Genomic DNA, 17,538 nt, shown 5'->3' on the forward strand with positions numbered 1-17,538 from the left:
TTTAAAAAAATTAACTTATTTATTTTATTTTATATGAAAATTTAAAAAAATTATAATAATTAGATTAGATGAGATAAATTAAAATAGGCTGCGAAAACAAACCAGGCATACTAAACTAGAAACAACGGGTACATTGGTGACATTTCCTTGTCTGCACCGATAAAGAAACATATATACAATATCAAGGAATCTGCCCAGCCGCCGTATCATCTAGCTAGGAGATCACAACTTATTGTAAGTACTTTTCTGAATATTAATATGAGGACTTTTTTGTAATTTTTCTAATGCGCTTTTCCATTCAATAATGCTTCTTCCTAGAAGATAGGAACCCAGAGCTTCAAGAGAACGAGGAATTCCTCCAACATGATCCACTGCATCAATCGAAAGCTGTAAGAAACCATCACTTGGATGTGCCATTCTAAAGGCATGCCAACTGAAAAGTTGAAGGGACTCCTCAGGATTCAATTCCAGTACCTCGTATTTCTCATTCACTCCTAGCTCAGTAAGCAAATGTTCATCTCTTGTCGTAGCAATAACCCTACTTCCTGGAGCCAACCACTCGAGGTTTCCAACTAATGCACTAAACTGATTTAAATGATCCACATCATCAAGAACAATAAGAACTCTTTTGTGACAAAATCTTTCATTGATTCCTCCATCAACATTCCCAGACTTCAAGTTCTTTGTTTTCAAGATATCAGAAACAAGTTGTTCTTGTAAATGAATTAAACCGTCAGGTTGTTGTGAAATTTCTTTAATCTTTAGAAGACAACTGCTTCCTTCAAAACCATTACATAGTTCATTATAGACGGCTTTAGCTATGGTTGTTTTACCAATTCCACCTATCCCATAGATACCCACAACACGAACACCACTTGTTCCAATATTTAATAAAGCTTTCATCTCTTCAACACGAGAATCTATTCCTACAGGGTGGACGGCAACATGCAAGCAAACTTGGTTTACTTTACACAAAATTTCTTCAACTATCTTCTCAATAAGCCTTGATTCAAACCTGATCATCATAATTCAAATAGAAAATAGCAAAATAAAATAAGCACAAGGAAAGAAAAAGAAAAAAATATTAAGCCTGTATTGTAAATAATTGAGTAGTCTCAAATATATAAAATATATCATTTAAATATGTTGCTCTGTAATTTCTTGTCCAATACATTGGCATGCTGCATGCCATAACCCCCACTTTTTTTTTTCTTTTCTTTTCTTTTTTTCCTTTTAACTGTTTCGGGGAGAATATTGTCACAATATTATTTCTCTTGTATATTGCATTTTATCTGAAAATCCACCTAGACTTAAATATCCAAAACCAACATCTGTTTTAATATCTAGATTTATACAGGAGAAGTAAGGTTCTAGGGCAAGAGATATCACACTCACATTGGCAGATGGAAAAGATTTGATTTGCCGTTTTATTCTCTGGGATGAACTAAAATTATTGTTGACTTCGTCCTGGTGGATAGAGTTGCAATCATTCAAACACTATATCTATCACACTTGCCAAAACTTGTTTATTCTTTTTAATGGGATAACTAATAATAATTTAAGATATCCAGTTACAATTATTACGCAGGGATTGTCAAAGGGAAATTATGTACATTAAAGATGATGCAAGCATGCCCAAATTAGTTTGAAATCCTTTAATATGGTCAGATTTAGATTATATTTGATTCAAAAATAAATTTAGAAATTTCTCCAAAATTTATGAAATGAAAAGAATTGAAAATTGGGCAAAAGGAAAAAAAATGCATAAAGAAGCAAAAGAGACTGTAGCATTATACCCATTTGCATCATTCTGGAGATCCAAGCCGGAAACATTTGCAGCTTCGGTAAGAGCTTCTCTCCACTTCTGCACCCTCTCCATCTCAGCCTGAAACCGCTTTTCATGGTTAATGAATGCTTCAGCAAAAGTTTGGGTCTGATTTCGGACATCTCTGGGTATCACATCAAAAAATATTGGAAGAAGAGCGTGGCTCAGGGCACTCTTACAGTGCACGATCTCCACAAGCTCGTCAAGGCACCAACTGGAAGAAGCATAGTCTTTTGAGAAAACAACAATGTAAATTCTGGATCCTTGAATAGCATTGATCTGTTCACTAGAAATGTGCTCTCCTCTTGGAAGCTCGTCTTCATCTCGAAAGGTGTGAATTCCAGCTTGCTTTAGGGCACCATAGAGGTGGTCAATGAAGTTCTTGCGGGTGTGTTCACCACTGAAACTAAGGAAGACATCATGGCTCCAAGAAGGATTGGGAGGGGATGAAAGGGTCTGAGCAGCCATGAAAAAGGAGAAACTTTGTTGTAATCAAGCTTGTCTGGAAAAGGAGATAAACCTTATGTGAGTAACAGAAACGGTGGAGCTAGGCTAGCGGATAGAGCATAATTTAAATTTAATATATATTACAGTATATTTATTTATTTTCTTAACTAATTTGGGAAAACATAATTTATTATATTTGGCATAATTGTGAAGACATATTAAGTATCCTAGGCACCGTGGATGACCTACCAAACTATGTTTGCTAGTCGCCTTGCAACACGTGAAAACTTGCGGAATACAAAATTGAGGGTCGATTTTGTAAGAACGCTACAGAACGCGTCCCCTCGATCGGATCCCTCCTCGTATCCCAGTTATTACCTTTCCATTCATAGTCTCTCATTAAGAATCTCTTGTGATTGTGGAAAATTTTGCCAGTTCCACATATCAAAATCATCAGGAAATTACTAGGACCAAAGTGAAACACTACACACATAACTAAAGCTTTAAATTTCCAATGCGAAATGAAAAGATTGACCAGTACCCAGATCACGTGTTTTCCGAATTGCAAAAGAAACCCAATACGAAACTCTAGATCTGATTTGAGTTTAGAAAACTTCGAGATTGATCTGTCCAGAAAGTTTTGGGATACAGGTGAAAATATGGTACAAATGCTCGATTTGCCTATAGATAAAAGATCATCGAAGATAAAATAAAAATCACGTAGATGCAACCATAAAATATAAATATAATAAGAACATTTGAAATTTCCAACTCTATATAAACACTGCAAGTTAAGAATAAGACAAACCAACCGGGAAAAAAAAATTGTTCTTCGCAAAGTGGAGAAGGAACGGCCGAAGACGAACCAGTACTGTCGCTCATGTTCCCCGAGTGATTCGAGACTTGGAGCCTGGGGTGTGTTCGCCGGGGTTGGGTTGGGGCGAGAAGGGGATGCTTCGAAGGTTTTTTAGGGGTAGAGAGGGCTTCTGTCCTACCATTTGGCTGACCTTGGAGTTTGGTTTGGTCAGATTTTCATCGACACGGAGGTGCGTTTTGTTATAATTTTATGAAAAAGATTTTATATCAGTTGGGCATATTTGCGAAGGGACCATTGACCAAGCCCGTAGAAAGCCCATTAGAAAGGAACCAGAACTCCCGAGAAATATCAGGCACACGTGGCATCATCGGGAACAAAAGTCACGAATAGTGAGAATCATATTCTTCTCACTCTTTTATTATTATTTTACTATTTAATTTTTATTTTTATTTAATTTTTATTTTTTCAGTTTTGCTCTTTAAATTTGAACTAAAAATCTTATAATATAATCTTCTTACCTAATTTAGTCTAAAATAAATTTAATCAACTAACTTAATCAAATAATTTAATTAAAAATAAATTCAATTAACTGAAACGGTCAATTTTTATAAAATTAGATTTGTTTTTAATTAGATTACGTTAGTAAATTGAATTTATTTTCTTATAAATCATGTTAGAAGATAATGTTATGAGCTTTTTAGTCTAAATTCAAATTACAAAAAGAAAGTAAGGTTATTATTACCCATCCAACAATGCTAACTATACTCATGAAAAATGTATTAAGAATTTAAATATTTACACGACTTTTTCATATGTACATTACTTAATTTTATTAAAAAATAAAACATAAAAAAAATTGTGAAAAATGATATGTAATTTTTTTTTTTTTTTCTGTGAGTAAAATACCATTTTCCAATCTCAAAACATTCTGTGCAGACGGCTTGTTTCAGGACCACTATGCCACCGCCTTAAGATTAGAGTCATTGAAGTTGAACAGCCAGATTAAAATGTTTTGATCTGGCTCCCCTTGGCCATTATAAAATGTCTTGAATAATAACTCCTGTGGAAACATTGATGCGTTAACCAATATTTCCAAATACAAATATATATATATATATATATATATATAAAATAAAATAAAAAAAAATAAAAGTAGAAGAAGAAGAAGAAGAAGAAGAAGAAGAAGAGAGAGAGAGAGAGAGAGAGAGAGAGAGAGATGACACCAATTGCGCAAGCAAGAGCTAAATGCCATTGCTTTGCTTTAATACCAACTTGGAGACAGAGACTCTCGCACGTACCTCCATACCCATGTCGAAAGGGAATTGCAACGTTAAATAAGCCCACTGAATTAGAAGATGTCGTAGAGCTACAGAATTTTCCTTAGCAAGGCTAGTTATGAGAAATTGAAGAAACAAAACCAAGGAATAGCACGAGCGATTGTTCGATCAGAAACACGTCTCAGAATCTCAATAATGTGGATATTACTCATCCCAATTATTGTCTCATCTCCTCACTCGAGGAGTCGGAATTAAATAAAAACAACACTACTTGTACAGACATTATTGAAAAAATCACAGTTAATAGACCGAATGGGAAAATAATCAATTTCAAAAGCTGAAGGGCCTGAGCTTAGTTGCAGAACTTATGGGCAAGATGATACATATACATATATACATATATACATATCATCATCTTCTTCTTCATCATAAAGGACTTTCATTCTTATACTTCAGCCTCCATCCTCGACCTTTTAGGACAACTTTCTTGAATAGACCAGTCATTGCTTGATCCTCCCTCATGCTCATCACGACCCCTCTTCATATACACCATATCCATTGCAGTATCGGCACAAGTAACAAAATCGCCGTCTTTGACCAAACTTCCCTGTTCATCTTCATCTATAACATCTGGCTCTGCCTCCTCAATTAATCTTAAAGATATTCCACACTTGTTCACTTCAAAGGCTTCTCCAAAGTCGAAAGACACATTTATTTCCTCTCCACTTGCCATCCCAGCTTTGAAATTTGACATGGGTATGGAGGTCATAAAGGTTGTTACCTCCCGGAATTTATCAAACCAATGTGATTGGTTAGTAAAAAAGCGGCTCTTAATTTCTAAAGTGCGTACCAGGGGCTCAGCTGTGGTTTCTTTCTTGGGTGCAAAAATAGCGCAAACATCCACCCCCACGATTTTACCCTCTGAAAGTGGAGGTACATAACAAGATATCGAAGACCCAACTCTCGTATGGCTGAACCGATCTAGAGAGTCGCGACCAGGGTGAAATGGATAACTCCACTGGCTCTGCAAGTTTGAGGACTGCAGTCTCGAAAAAGAATAAATAATTTACAACAAAAACGAAAGATAAATATTATCTTTTTCATTCTATATTTTGTTAAGAGTTTTGTTACGTAAAAATAAAATTGTGTACTAATACGCATATTAATATTGATTCTTTTATATTTAAAATTTAAATTAGTATTATTTTTAATAAAACTTATTTTTTAACTAATCATATTATATTATTACATAATTATACTTGTAACTAGATTTTTCTTTTTGTCAATACCTGTCATCATTACTCACCACTTAAAATATGTTATAAGATGGATGTGATGCATATGACAAAGAATAATATTATATACAGTCACTTTTACGTATTTTTTGCACGTTCTATTGATATAATTGGTTGGATCAAATTTTTTTAATACATAACCAATCATATCAATAGAATACGCAAAAGAGTACACAAAATGACTATACATAGAATTTTTAGATGAAAAAATATAAAATTGAAAAGAATGATTGCTTTAAAGAAATTTCATATCGTTAAAAGAAAAGGGAAAAAAAAAAAAAACAGAGACGAAACCTGGAAAATATTCTTTGAGAAAAAATATGACACATTGTAGCCCTCGTCCGTGTGAGTGATGGCAAATTGTAGCTTCTCCAAACCTTGAATCTCAACCAGTTTGTTGCACTCAGATAGGCTAATCGACGACCACCGTTTCACGTTAAACAGATTTGAGACTCTTTCCAATGATGTGCAGCGAGCTGCTTTCAACTCGGTTACACTTGTGGGAAGTTCTGCAATCGATTGAAGACTTTTACAGTCATTCAAACGAAGTTTAGCTAACTTAGGAAGGCGACTCATGCAGGTAGGTAGCTTTAAAAAACTGTTACTTGATAAATCCAACTCTTCGAGTGAAGATAAACTCCCAAAATCAATGGGAATCCCATCTTCACGTAAATTGCAGTCACTGAGATCCAATTCTCTCAAGGAACATAATCCAGAAATTGAAGCTGGTAGCAAGTTCGTGGGGTTCGAACTTGGTAATATCCCAGATAATAATCGCGAGATCCAAGATTCCGAGGCTTTTCCTTTGCATCCAGATAATGTTAAAGTTTGGAGATTTGTCAAAAGACCAAAGGAGGATGGGAGTCGCTTAATTGCAGTTTTATCTGCACGCAACTCCCTCAGAGCCATCATATACCCCAAATCCTCTGGTAGCATCGTAAGTTTTGAACAGCCAGACAAGTTGAGAGTTTCAAGAGATTTTGAGTTGGAAATGCTTATTGGAAGATGCCTCAGATTCTTGCATCCTTTCAAATTAAGCAAAACAAGGCTTTTCAGATGTCCAATAGACTCGTGAATCTCAGTCAAACTAGTACAACCTTCAAGTATCATTATCTCCAATAGAGGGACTCCCAATAAGTTCGGTGATTTGGTGAGATTTATGGAATTGCTCATATTTAAGAATTTCAACTTGTTGAATATCTGCCAAATAAAAAATAAAGGTTAAGAAAATATTTAAAATAAAAAATCCCTGATATAGAAACACAAGGCATGTAAAATTTCTCATACTTTGATCTCCCTCCAAACTTGTTTGACATGACTATGCTGCATGTCAAGGACAGCAAGGCTCTCGAGTTGGAAATTTGGTGGTAAAAATTGCAGAGGACACTTATGCCAACAAAGCCATTTGAGCTCTTTGGGAAGAAGCTCATAACATCCTTTGAGATATACACCATCGATCTGGAGTAATCTCAAATTCTTCATCTCTCTAAATGCTTCGGTTTCCAAATGTACATCTTCAAGTGTTGGCAAATTTAAGACGAGACCCTGCACTGCTTTTGTTCCCTGACAATATAATTTAATAAGTCATATCTTGTATAAAGCTAGAACACCTTCAAACCTGATCACCATAGTTCAAAACATACAGGTGTATGCGATTTATACATGATTAAAATTGCCAAAACATGATTGCATGCATCATTTTTTACCATCGTGAAGTATCAGTTGTTTACTTGAACTATGTTGTTAGAACATTTGAACTATGTTTATAAAATATAAATGTAAATATGCCTTTTACCGTATGTTTGCGAAGCACATTTAAGACATCCTCATGAAACCATAATCTATTACGTTCGCCTAGATCATTGGGTGACTCTTCACGAACAATCTCTCTTCCCATGTCACGAATCAGATCATGCATTCTCAATTCATTTCTTTCATTAACCGTCAGGAGAGATCTTTGAATGAGAATACTTAGACCAATATCTGGAAAGAAACAACAGCCATCAAGTACTCTGTTGACATATTCTTTGTCTGTACCAATAAAGAAACATGCAATATCAAGGAATATGTCTTTCTCCGTAACATCTAGTGAATCAAAACTTATTCTAAGCTTCCCCTGAATCTGTTTGTCAGGAACTTTTTGTAATTTTTCCAACGTGCTTTTCCATTCAATAATGCTTCTTCTTAATAGAGAGGAACCCAAAACTTCAAGAGCTAATGGAAGTCCTCCAACATAACCCACCACATCAGTCGAAAGCTTTAGATACTCTTCTACTGGATTAGTCATCCTAAATGCATGCCAACTAAAAAGTTGAAGGGACTCCTCGTGATTCAATTCTTCAACCTCATATTTTTCATTTACTCCTAGTAGAGTTAGCATTTGTTCATCCCTAGTTGTTGCAATAACTCTACTTCCTGGACCAAACCATTCAAATTCTCCAGCCAATGAATAAAGTTGGTTCAAGTGATCCACGTCATCAAGAACAATGAGAACTCTTTTATGGCGAAATCTTTCCTTAATCAAAGTTATTCCTCCATCAACATTGGAAATCTTCAAATTCTTCGTCTTCAATACATCAGAAAGTAGCTGTTCCTGTAAACGTACCAAGCCATCGGGTTTCTCTGAAATTTCTTTGATGTTCAAAAGAAAACTGCTTCCTTCAAAATCAAGATATATTTCATTATAGACAGCTTTTGCTATTGTGGTTTTACCTATTCCTCCCATCCCATATATGCCCACAATGCGAACATCATTTGTTCCAAGATTCAATAAATCTTTTATTTGTTCAAGACGAGAGTCTATTCCCACTGGGTGTGCGGCAACATGTAATTGAACTTTGTTTACTTTGCGCAAAACTTCTTCCAGGATTTTCTTGATGAACTTTGATTCATACCTGATCAATAATTTACATGGAAAGAATTTTAGACAAGCACAAGGAAGAGTATAAAACATTTAAAAAAAGAACATTATGAGTTTTCACTTTTTTAACCAAAAGCTCCTTTACTTTTGACGTGGTTTGGACCGCCAATTTAATATGACATATTAATTTAACGTAATACATCAAATTATATTAATTTATAAATTTATTTTTATATAACCTTTTTAAGTTTTTTTATGTAATTTTTTTTGTAGTTAAAATAAATTTTAACCATAAATATATATATATATATATTTCGAGCTTTCCTTCACCTCAACTTTAATTTTGTAGCTCAAATCCATTTTATCAATTTTCTTAAACTACTTAAAAAATGAAAAATGAAAAAAAAAATAAAAAATAAAAAATTGCATGAAGAAGATCAAGAGGCGGTAGCACGATACCCATTTGCAACGTCCCGGAGATCCCAGCCGGAAAAATCTGCAGCTTCGATAAGAGCTGCCCTCCACTTTTGTACCCTTTCCATCTCAGCCCGAAACCGTTCTTCATGCCTAACGAATGCTCCGGCGAAAGTTCCGGTCTGTTTTCGAACATCAGAAGGGTTCACATCATAAAATATCGGAAAAAATATCTGACCCACGGTCTTTTTGCAGTGCAAAATCTCCACGAGCTCGTCAAGGCACCATCTAGAAGAAGCATAGTCTTTAGAGAAAACGACAATTGCAATTCTGGATGCTCGAATAGCGTTGATCAGTTCGGAAGAGATAAGCTCTCCCCTTGGAAGCTCTTCGTCATCTCGGAATGTGTGAACTCCTGCTTGCTTCAAGGCGGTGTAAAGGTGATCGGTAAAATTCTTGCGGGTGTCTTCACCTCTGAAACTCAAAAAGACGTCGTAACTCCATCTAGGTTTGGAAGAGGATGGAAGGGTTTGAGCATCCATGAAAAAGGAGATGCTTTGTCGTGATCAAGCTTAGAGTGTAAAAAGAGATCACGAACCCTGTGAGAAAATAGGAAAGGCCAAAGGTGGAATCAGGATGGCTTGTTTTGATGCTTCCATATTTTCTTTTACTTTATTGACAAAAACAAGACAATGAGATTTATTTGACTTGGTGTAGACTGGGAAGGAAAAAGCCGTTGAAGGTTGAGCGAGTTATACGAGATGAATAAGATATTATTTTTAATATTATTATTATTTTAAATTTTTTATTATATTTTATATAAAAATTTAAAAAAATTATAATATATTAAATAAAATAAATTAAGATAAGTTAGAAAAATCTTTGTATCCGGATTTAAAGGAAACACTAAGATCTGATAGCTCGCGTTGGGGTCGTTGGCATTTTTTTTTTTTTAATATTAATGATTAATAAAAAATTATTTAATATTATTATAAATTATTTATATTTTTTTAAAATATTTAAAAATATTAAAAATTTATTTTAAAAAAAACAACACAAAAAAAAAAAAAAAAAAAAAAAAAATTTACTTAACGGTCTGTCACCAATGATGCCTCTAGCACGGTCTTGGAATTAAAACTATACTTTTCGTATAGAAGTCTGGTGATCAAGAAGATAATTTTTTTTAATATTGCACTTTCACTTATTCCTAAAACTATGTTGGGTAGCCGTTTCGAAAGACATGAAAACTTGTTAATTCTGCAAGAACCCTACAAAACGCGCCTCCTCGGATCCCTCCTCGCATCCGAATTGTCGGACCTTTCCTTTTCCGGGGTCCCAGTCAAGGACTTTCACACAGCATTTTTTTTTTTTTCTTAAATAAAATAAAAACAAACTCCATCTCTCAAGTGGTAGAAATTACTACGAGCAAACTCCAAATTTCGGATATGGATTAACCAGAACCCAGAATATGAGTGCTTCTGAATTAAAAAAGGAACCCAAAGAGAACTTCTGGATTTTATTTTATAAGTCGTCAAGAAATTAGGTATATATCATCATCGAGAGAAAACAAAAAGCCAATTGAAGTTTCCAACTCTGTAAAATTCACCGATCAGCTAAGAACAAGACATACCAACCAACCAGAGAAGTCAATTATTCATCGGCAAGTGGAGTAGGCACGGCTGAAGACAAGCCAGTACTGTTGTTGACGTAAGTTGGGCAAGAAATACTCCTTCCTGTGGGGCCGAGGATGTAGCACGGTACCCGACCCGATAAGGACAAAAATATATTTTATTTATTTGAATTTTTATTATTTTATTTATATTATTAAATATTTAAAAAAAAAATCGTAATATTTTTAATCACCATAAAATAAAAATAAAAATAAAAATAAATTTGAAAGAACCGATGGCTTTAGCATTTTTGTGCAAGATAAAGCACAGTATCGGATATGACTCACTTGGAGGAAGAATGTGTGGTATAAATTTTATAATAAATTCTACCTGCTGAATGACTTAATTTGATTCTTCAGGATTTGATTTAATTTATTAAATTATAAATCAATTTTTATGATATGATAAAATATATCTAATAAACCACATCAATATATAAGTTTTATTATATAAAATTTGTATATTAATCTCTTATTTTCACAAACAAAAGTGATTGGAACAAAAATAAAATTGTATATAAATTTACAAAAATATAAATGTTGCCCAGATGACTAACACAAGAGGGGGGGTGAATTGAGTTGTATTAAAAAAAATTAACAATTATAAATCAAATATATAATATAAAATATAAACAAAATATGAAATAACAATAAATATAAGGAGTAAGGGTAAGAGAGAAGCAAACTCAGTATGTTAACGAGGTTCGGCCCCACTGCCTACGTCCTCGCCTCAAGCTACCCCTTGAGGATTCCCAAATTCACTATTCAACCTCCTTCAGGTGGAGATAGAAACCTATTACACCTTTGAACAACACCGCTACAAAGGATCCGTGTAGAACACCCTCTACACTTGCAATCACCTTACACGTGGTGATTCAACTATTCCCTGTGTAGAATACTTTCTACACACACAAGGGTTATACACACCCTTTTTCTGATACAAAAGCTGATAGTGGGTAGGTTATCAGAAAACACTCATCAACGAGTGAAATAAAAACAATACAGCGCAAGCTATATCTCTCAAAATGAACAAGGATTAAGGCTCAATGTTTAGAGAAGAGAGAATGAAAGCTTTGAATGAATGTTGTATGCTCTTGGTGTTGTCAATGTGAAGCTCTCAAATGATCTATTTATAGGCATATGAGACTTCATATTCAAATTTAAAAAGATTCACATGTCAAAGACAACATCATTCACTTTTTCAAAAAATTCAAATAAAAGGTTCTTCTTTTTCAATTGTCAAAGACAACATCATTCACTTTTTCAAAGAATTCAAATAAAAGGTTCTTCTTTCTCAATTGTCAAAGACAACATCATTCACTTTTTCAAAAAAAATCAAACCTAATCTTTTACTTTTGGCATATGACAAAATGAGCACACTTTCATTTTCAAAAAATTCAAACCTAATCTTTTACTTTTTGTATAAGTCTAAAAAAGCATCAATCACTTTTGAAAATATTCAAATAAAACATGCACATGTGAAAGATGACAATCAATCATCTTTAATATTTTCAAAGTTCAACCCTTTAATCAAGGCATGCACATGCAAAAGATGACAATCAATCATCTTTCAAAATTTTCAAATTTAATTTTCAAAAATATTCATACACATGTGGAAAATGTATTTTAATGCTTTATGATAAAATATTAATTTTGAGCATTAATCCTAATTTCGAATTTTGAAGAGATTTACAACATTACTCTATAATTTTAATGTGAACTTGTTCCCTTCTTGCTCATGCTTGTTTCCTTGATGTACTTGACTCCATTGTGTAGACAACTTGAGTTTGAGACTTCTTTATTCTTTGAATTCATTTGTTATCATCAAAATCCATGTGTAGATTTATAATCACATGAAACTTGAAATCTTGAGTTCAACAATCTCCCCCTTTTTGATGATGACAAATATTTGATAGAACTTGAAACCTATATTAATACTTAAGCTCCCCCTGAAAATATGCGTTAGTTTTTCAAGCAAAAGTATAAATATAATTCCAAGCATATATAACAAGTTTAGCAATTTAAACAATGTTAATGTTCTAGTCTAACACTTCTCCCCCTTTTGGCATCATTAAAAAGGATCCGCAACAAGAAAATGGACTGAAGAAAACGATGCGTTTAATAGTCACTGTAGATAGTTGAAAAATGGAGCCGTCTGTGACCCGACAAGTGCTGCAAAGCCTCGAGGCCTAACTCTATGAATTTAATACGACTGAAGATTTAAACAATCGCCTGATGTTGTTGACAAACGGGATTGAAGGCTCCGAGTTTCTATAAAAAAATGATCATTTTCATCTATCGGATGCCAAAAAAATAATCACTTCTTTACCTGAGTTCTGTTTTTCCACAACGATAGAATGGCTGAGCAATTCTCTTCCACTAATGTTCCAGACTTGAATCAGGAACCCTTGACGCATCAATCATCAATCTTCTCTCCTGAGGCCGTCAATACCATGATAGGAGCAGTGAACCGTTTTTCTAGTAAGGCTGATTCTGAGATTATTGCAGAATCAAGAATGCTCAGTAATCAATATGCTGCCTCTGTTACGATCATGTCTCGAAGGTTAATGGCGAGGGTGAGTGAGATTGATCATCTTAACATGCAAATATCTGAGTTACGACAGAAGCTTGCTAATAAGGATAGTGAGAATAAAAGGCTAAAGTAAGAAAACCAAGAGTTGAAAAAATTTGCAGATTGGTATGCTCATGATCTGCAACCACGAATAGAAGAGCTGGAACGAGAAAGGGTTCAGATACAAGGTCAACATCGGCAGATAACAGCAGAGGTTCATCGTTTACTAGAAAAATAGGGACAATCTACTGTTAATCTCGCTGGCTTAGTAAGAAAACTTTTGACAATGTATGTCCAGCATATCTTGTATTTCTTTTGACTAAATAAGATTTGAAGAGAAAATAGTTTGTCTTATTCTTTATGCTATCTCTATAAAATCAGTCCTGAAGTTCATCTAATCCGCATCAAGTTTTCATCTCATCTCTATAACTCATCTGCATTCCTTCAGCATTCTCGTTTTAAGCCTTCTATTCTTTTCTCAATGGCTCATTCTTCTAACATTTCTCTAGATCCATCCATGAGGCATTCTGCATCTCAACCTCCTGTTCTTTCTGCAGCTACCATTGGTGCCATGTTGCAGCAAGAAAATAATAATCTGACTAATAAGTCAGATTCTGATGCTATTTATGACTTGGTGAGTCTTGGGACTCGCTACTCTTCCTCTATTGTGGCTTTTTCTCAGCGGCTACAAGCCAAAAATCACGAAGTTGAAAAGCTCAAAGAACAAATTGTTGTACTTCAACAAATTGTTCAAGAGTCTCACACAAGGGAATGAATCATTCGGCAGAAGAATAAACAGTTGAAATCTTTATTAGATTCTTCATTCCGCTTGCCGGTTCCCATGAATAAGAATGACATGATATTGTATGAAGAGAATGAGCGTCTCAAACATGAGGCTAAGAATCTCAAATTTATGTAAAAGTATTAAAAAAAATCTATCTCTATTTTTATTGACTCTGGTCTATCTTTTAAGAGATATTCATAGCATGCATCATACCTATTTCTCTTCTGATCATACATAATCTATCTTCTGGTAAAGGTTTTGTGAAAATATCTGCTAACTGATCGTGTGTGTTTGTGAACTCTAACATTATATCACCTTTTTGCACATGATCTCGAAGAAAATGATACCTTATTTCAATATGCTTAGTTCTAGAATGTTGTATTGGGTTCTTTGAAAGATTTATAGCACTTGTATTATCACATTTGATTGGAATGTGATTATACATGAGTTTAAAATCTTCAAGTTGTTGCTTCATGTAGAGAACTTGAGCACAACAACTACCCGCAGCAACATATTCTGCCTCAGCAGTAGATAGTGCAACAGAATTTTGTTTTTTACTAAACCAGGAAACTAATGCATGACCTAAGAAATGGCATGCTCCACTAGTGCTTTTTCGATCTATTTTACAGCCAGCATAATCTGCATCTGTGTAGCTGATTAAATCGAAAGATGTGTGCTTAGGGTACCATAACCCTAGGTTAATTGTACCACTAAGATATCTAAGAATGCGCTTAACTGCAATTAAATGTGCTTCTTTTGGAGATGATTGAAAACGTGCACATAAGCACACACTAAACATAATATCTGGTCTACTGGCTGTTAAATATAATAAGCTACCAATCATACCTCGATATATCTTCGAGTCAACTGGCTTACCGGATTCATCTTTATCAAGTTTAGTTGATGGGCTCATTGGTGTTCCAATTTCCTTAGCATTTTCCATCCCAAACTTCTTCAGTAATTCCTTAATATATTTTGATTGATTGATGAATGTCCCACTTTTTGCTTGCTTAATTTGCAATCCGAGAAAGAATGTAAGTTCACCCATCATGCTCATCTCAAATTCTTCCTGCATAGTCTTAGCAAAAACTTGACACATATTTTCATTAGTAGCACCGAATATTATATCATCAACATAAATCTGAATCAAAAGAATATCATCATTTTCATATTTAATGAAAAGAGTTGTGTCGATTTTTCCTCTTGAAAAACCTTTTTCAATCAAGAAACCACTGAGTCTCTCGTACCAAGCTCTAGGAGCTTGTTTAAGTCCATATAGTGCTTTTGTGAGTTTGAAAACATGATTTGGGGAAATATGATTTTCAAAACCTGGAGGTTGCTCAACATATACCTCTTCATTTATAAAACCATTTAAGAAAGCACTTTTAACATCCATTTGAAAAAGTTTGAAATCTTTATAACAAGCATATGCAAGTAGCATTCGAATAGCTTCTAATCTTGCGACAGGTGCATATGTCTCATCATAATCGATTCCTTCTTCTTGATTAAAACCTTGGGCTACAAGTCGAGCCTTATTTCTAGTAATGACTCCAGACTCATCTTTCTTGTTTCTAAAAACCCATTTTGTTCCAATAATAGTATAATTTTTGGGTCTAGGAACAAGTGTCCAAACATCATTTCTTTCAAATTGATTCAACTCTTCTTGCATAGCTAGAATCCAAGATTCATCAAGAAGTGCGTCATCAATATTTTTGGGTTCAATTTGAGATAGAAAAGCAGTATGATTACAAATATTTCTAAGAGATGATCGAGTACTTACACCTTGTGAAGGTTCTCCCAAAATTTGTTCCACTGGATGATCTTTCACAAATTTCCACTGTTTGGTTGCATCTTGTATTAAATTTTGATGATCTTTCCTGATGGCTCCATGTTGAACTTCCTCTATTGCTTTCTCTTTGTTGAGATTGAGACTTTCTGTGTTATTTATACCTTCTATTTCTTCATCAATAGATTTCTTGGAGAGTGGAGAATTAGATTCATCAAATACTACATGCATAGATTCTTGTACAGTTAAAGTCTTTTTGTTGAATACTCTATAAGCTTTACTATTAGTAGAATACCCGAGAAAAATACCTTCATCAGATTTTGCATCAAACTTGCCTAAATTATCTCTGTCATTCAAAATAAAACATTTGCATCCAAATACATGAAAGTAACCAATGTTGGGCTTTTTCTCATTCCAAAGCTCATAGGGGGTTTTATCTAATTTAGACCTTAACATAACTCTATTTATAACATAACATGCAGTACTTACCGCTTCGGCCCAAAAATAACTAGGCAAGTTGTTCTCATTGAGCATTGTTCTTGCCATCTCTTGAAGAGATCTATTTTTCCTCTCTACTACCCCATTTTGTTGAGGAGTTCGAGGAGCAGAAAAATTATGAATAAAACCGTTTTCATCACAAAATGTTTCAATATTTTTATTAACAAATTCTTTTCCCCTATCACTTCGGATATTTGAAATAGTATAGCCCTTTTCATTTTGAATTCTCTTGCATAACTTGGTAAAGGCATTATGTGCCTCATCTTTATGAGCAAGAAAGATGACCCAAGTATATCTAGAGAAATCATCAACAATAACAAATGCATAATATTTTCCTCCTAGACTTACAACTCTATTTGGTCCAAAAAGATCCATGTGTATCAGTTGCAATGGTCTAGTAGTGGAAATATGTTTCTTAGTTTTAAAAGAAGTTTTTGTTTGTTTACCAAATTGACATGCATCACAAATTTTGTCTTTAAGAAAATATGTTTTTGGTAAACCTCTCACAAGATCATTTTTTGAAAGTTTGGAAATAAGTTCCATGTTGGCATGACCTAATCTTCTATGCCATAACCAACTAGTTTCATTTTGCGCTGACAAGCAAATAGCATCTTGTGAGGTAATTTCTTCAAAATCAATTGTATAAACATTATTGTTTCTAAAAGCAATAAAACAAATATTACAATCATGATCATTCAAAATAATGCATTTATCCATTTTAAAAGTAACTGTAAATCCTTTATCACATAATTGACTTATGCTCAAAAGATTATGTTTTAAACCTTCAACAAGTAGAACATCTTCAATTATGAGAGAAGATTCATTACCAATTTTACCTATTCCCACGATCTTCCCTTTCGAGTTGTCTCCAAATGTCACGTGTCCTTCTTCTTTAGATCTAAGATCAAAGAATTTAGTCTTGTCTCCCGTCATGTGTCTTGAACATCCACTATCTAAAAACCACTTATTTTTGCTTGTGGATGACTTCATGCATACCTATAAAAACAATTAAAATGATTTTTCTTGGTACCCAAGTTCTTTGGGTCCTTTATTTATTAGTATTAGAAGAAACAAGATTTTTAGGTACCCATATGGCCCTAATAGTCATTGTATGATTTCTTCTAATAGGACAAGTATGATAATTATGACCATTTCTATTACAAAAATTACAAATAGCATGTGACATATATGAAAAACTTGAATGATTATAATAATATCCTTTTTTGACAAAATTATTTTTATGAAAAGAATTTTGAATATTAGTCTTTGAGGTAGAATGATTATCAAAGAAATT

At 33.8% G+C, this 17,538-nt stretch overlaps 1 protein-coding gene across 1 annotated transcript; it reads right to left on the reverse strand.

Annotated features, from left to right (window-relative positions):
- Positions 1-84: 84 nt before the first annotated feature.
- Positions 85-9,654, reverse strand: LOC122301324 (disease resistance protein RUN1-like). The gene is made up of 7 exons (XM_043112603.1): positions 8,981-9,654; positions 7,457-8,555; positions 6,949-7,224; positions 5,956-6,861; positions 4,815-5,405; positions 1,797-2,317; positions 85-1,015 (listed from the first exon to the last, which is right to left on the reverse strand). Exons 1-7 carry the CDS (start codon positions 9,475-9,477, stop codon positions 223-225), a joined length of 4,683 nt encoding a protein of 1,560 aa, XP_042968537.1. The 5' UTR covers positions 9,478-9,654; the 3' UTR covers positions 85-222.
- Positions 9,655-17,538: the final 7,884 nt, after the last annotated feature.

The sequence above is a fragment of the Carya illinoinensis genome, chromosome 1, assembly GCF_018687715.1.
Source record: "Carya illinoinensis cultivar Pawnee chromosome 1, C.illinoinensisPawnee_v1, whole genome shotgun sequence".
NCBI lineage: Eukaryota > Viridiplantae > Streptophyta > Magnoliopsida > Fagales > Juglandaceae > Carya > Carya illinoinensis.

Coding starts and splice junctions, on each gene's coding strand:
- LOC122301324 (XM_043112603.1), bottom strand. CDS start 9,477: ATGGATGCTCAAACCCTTCCATCCTCTTCCAAACCTAGATGGAGTTAC. Junction 7,225..7,456: donor ATGTGCTTCGCAAACATACG/GTAAAAGGCATA, acceptor TTATATTGTCAG/GGAACAAAAGCAGTGCAGGG. Junction 1,016..1,796: donor CTCCAGAATGATGCAAATGG/GTATAATGCTAC, acceptor TATGATGATCAG/GTTTGAATCAAGGCTTATTG.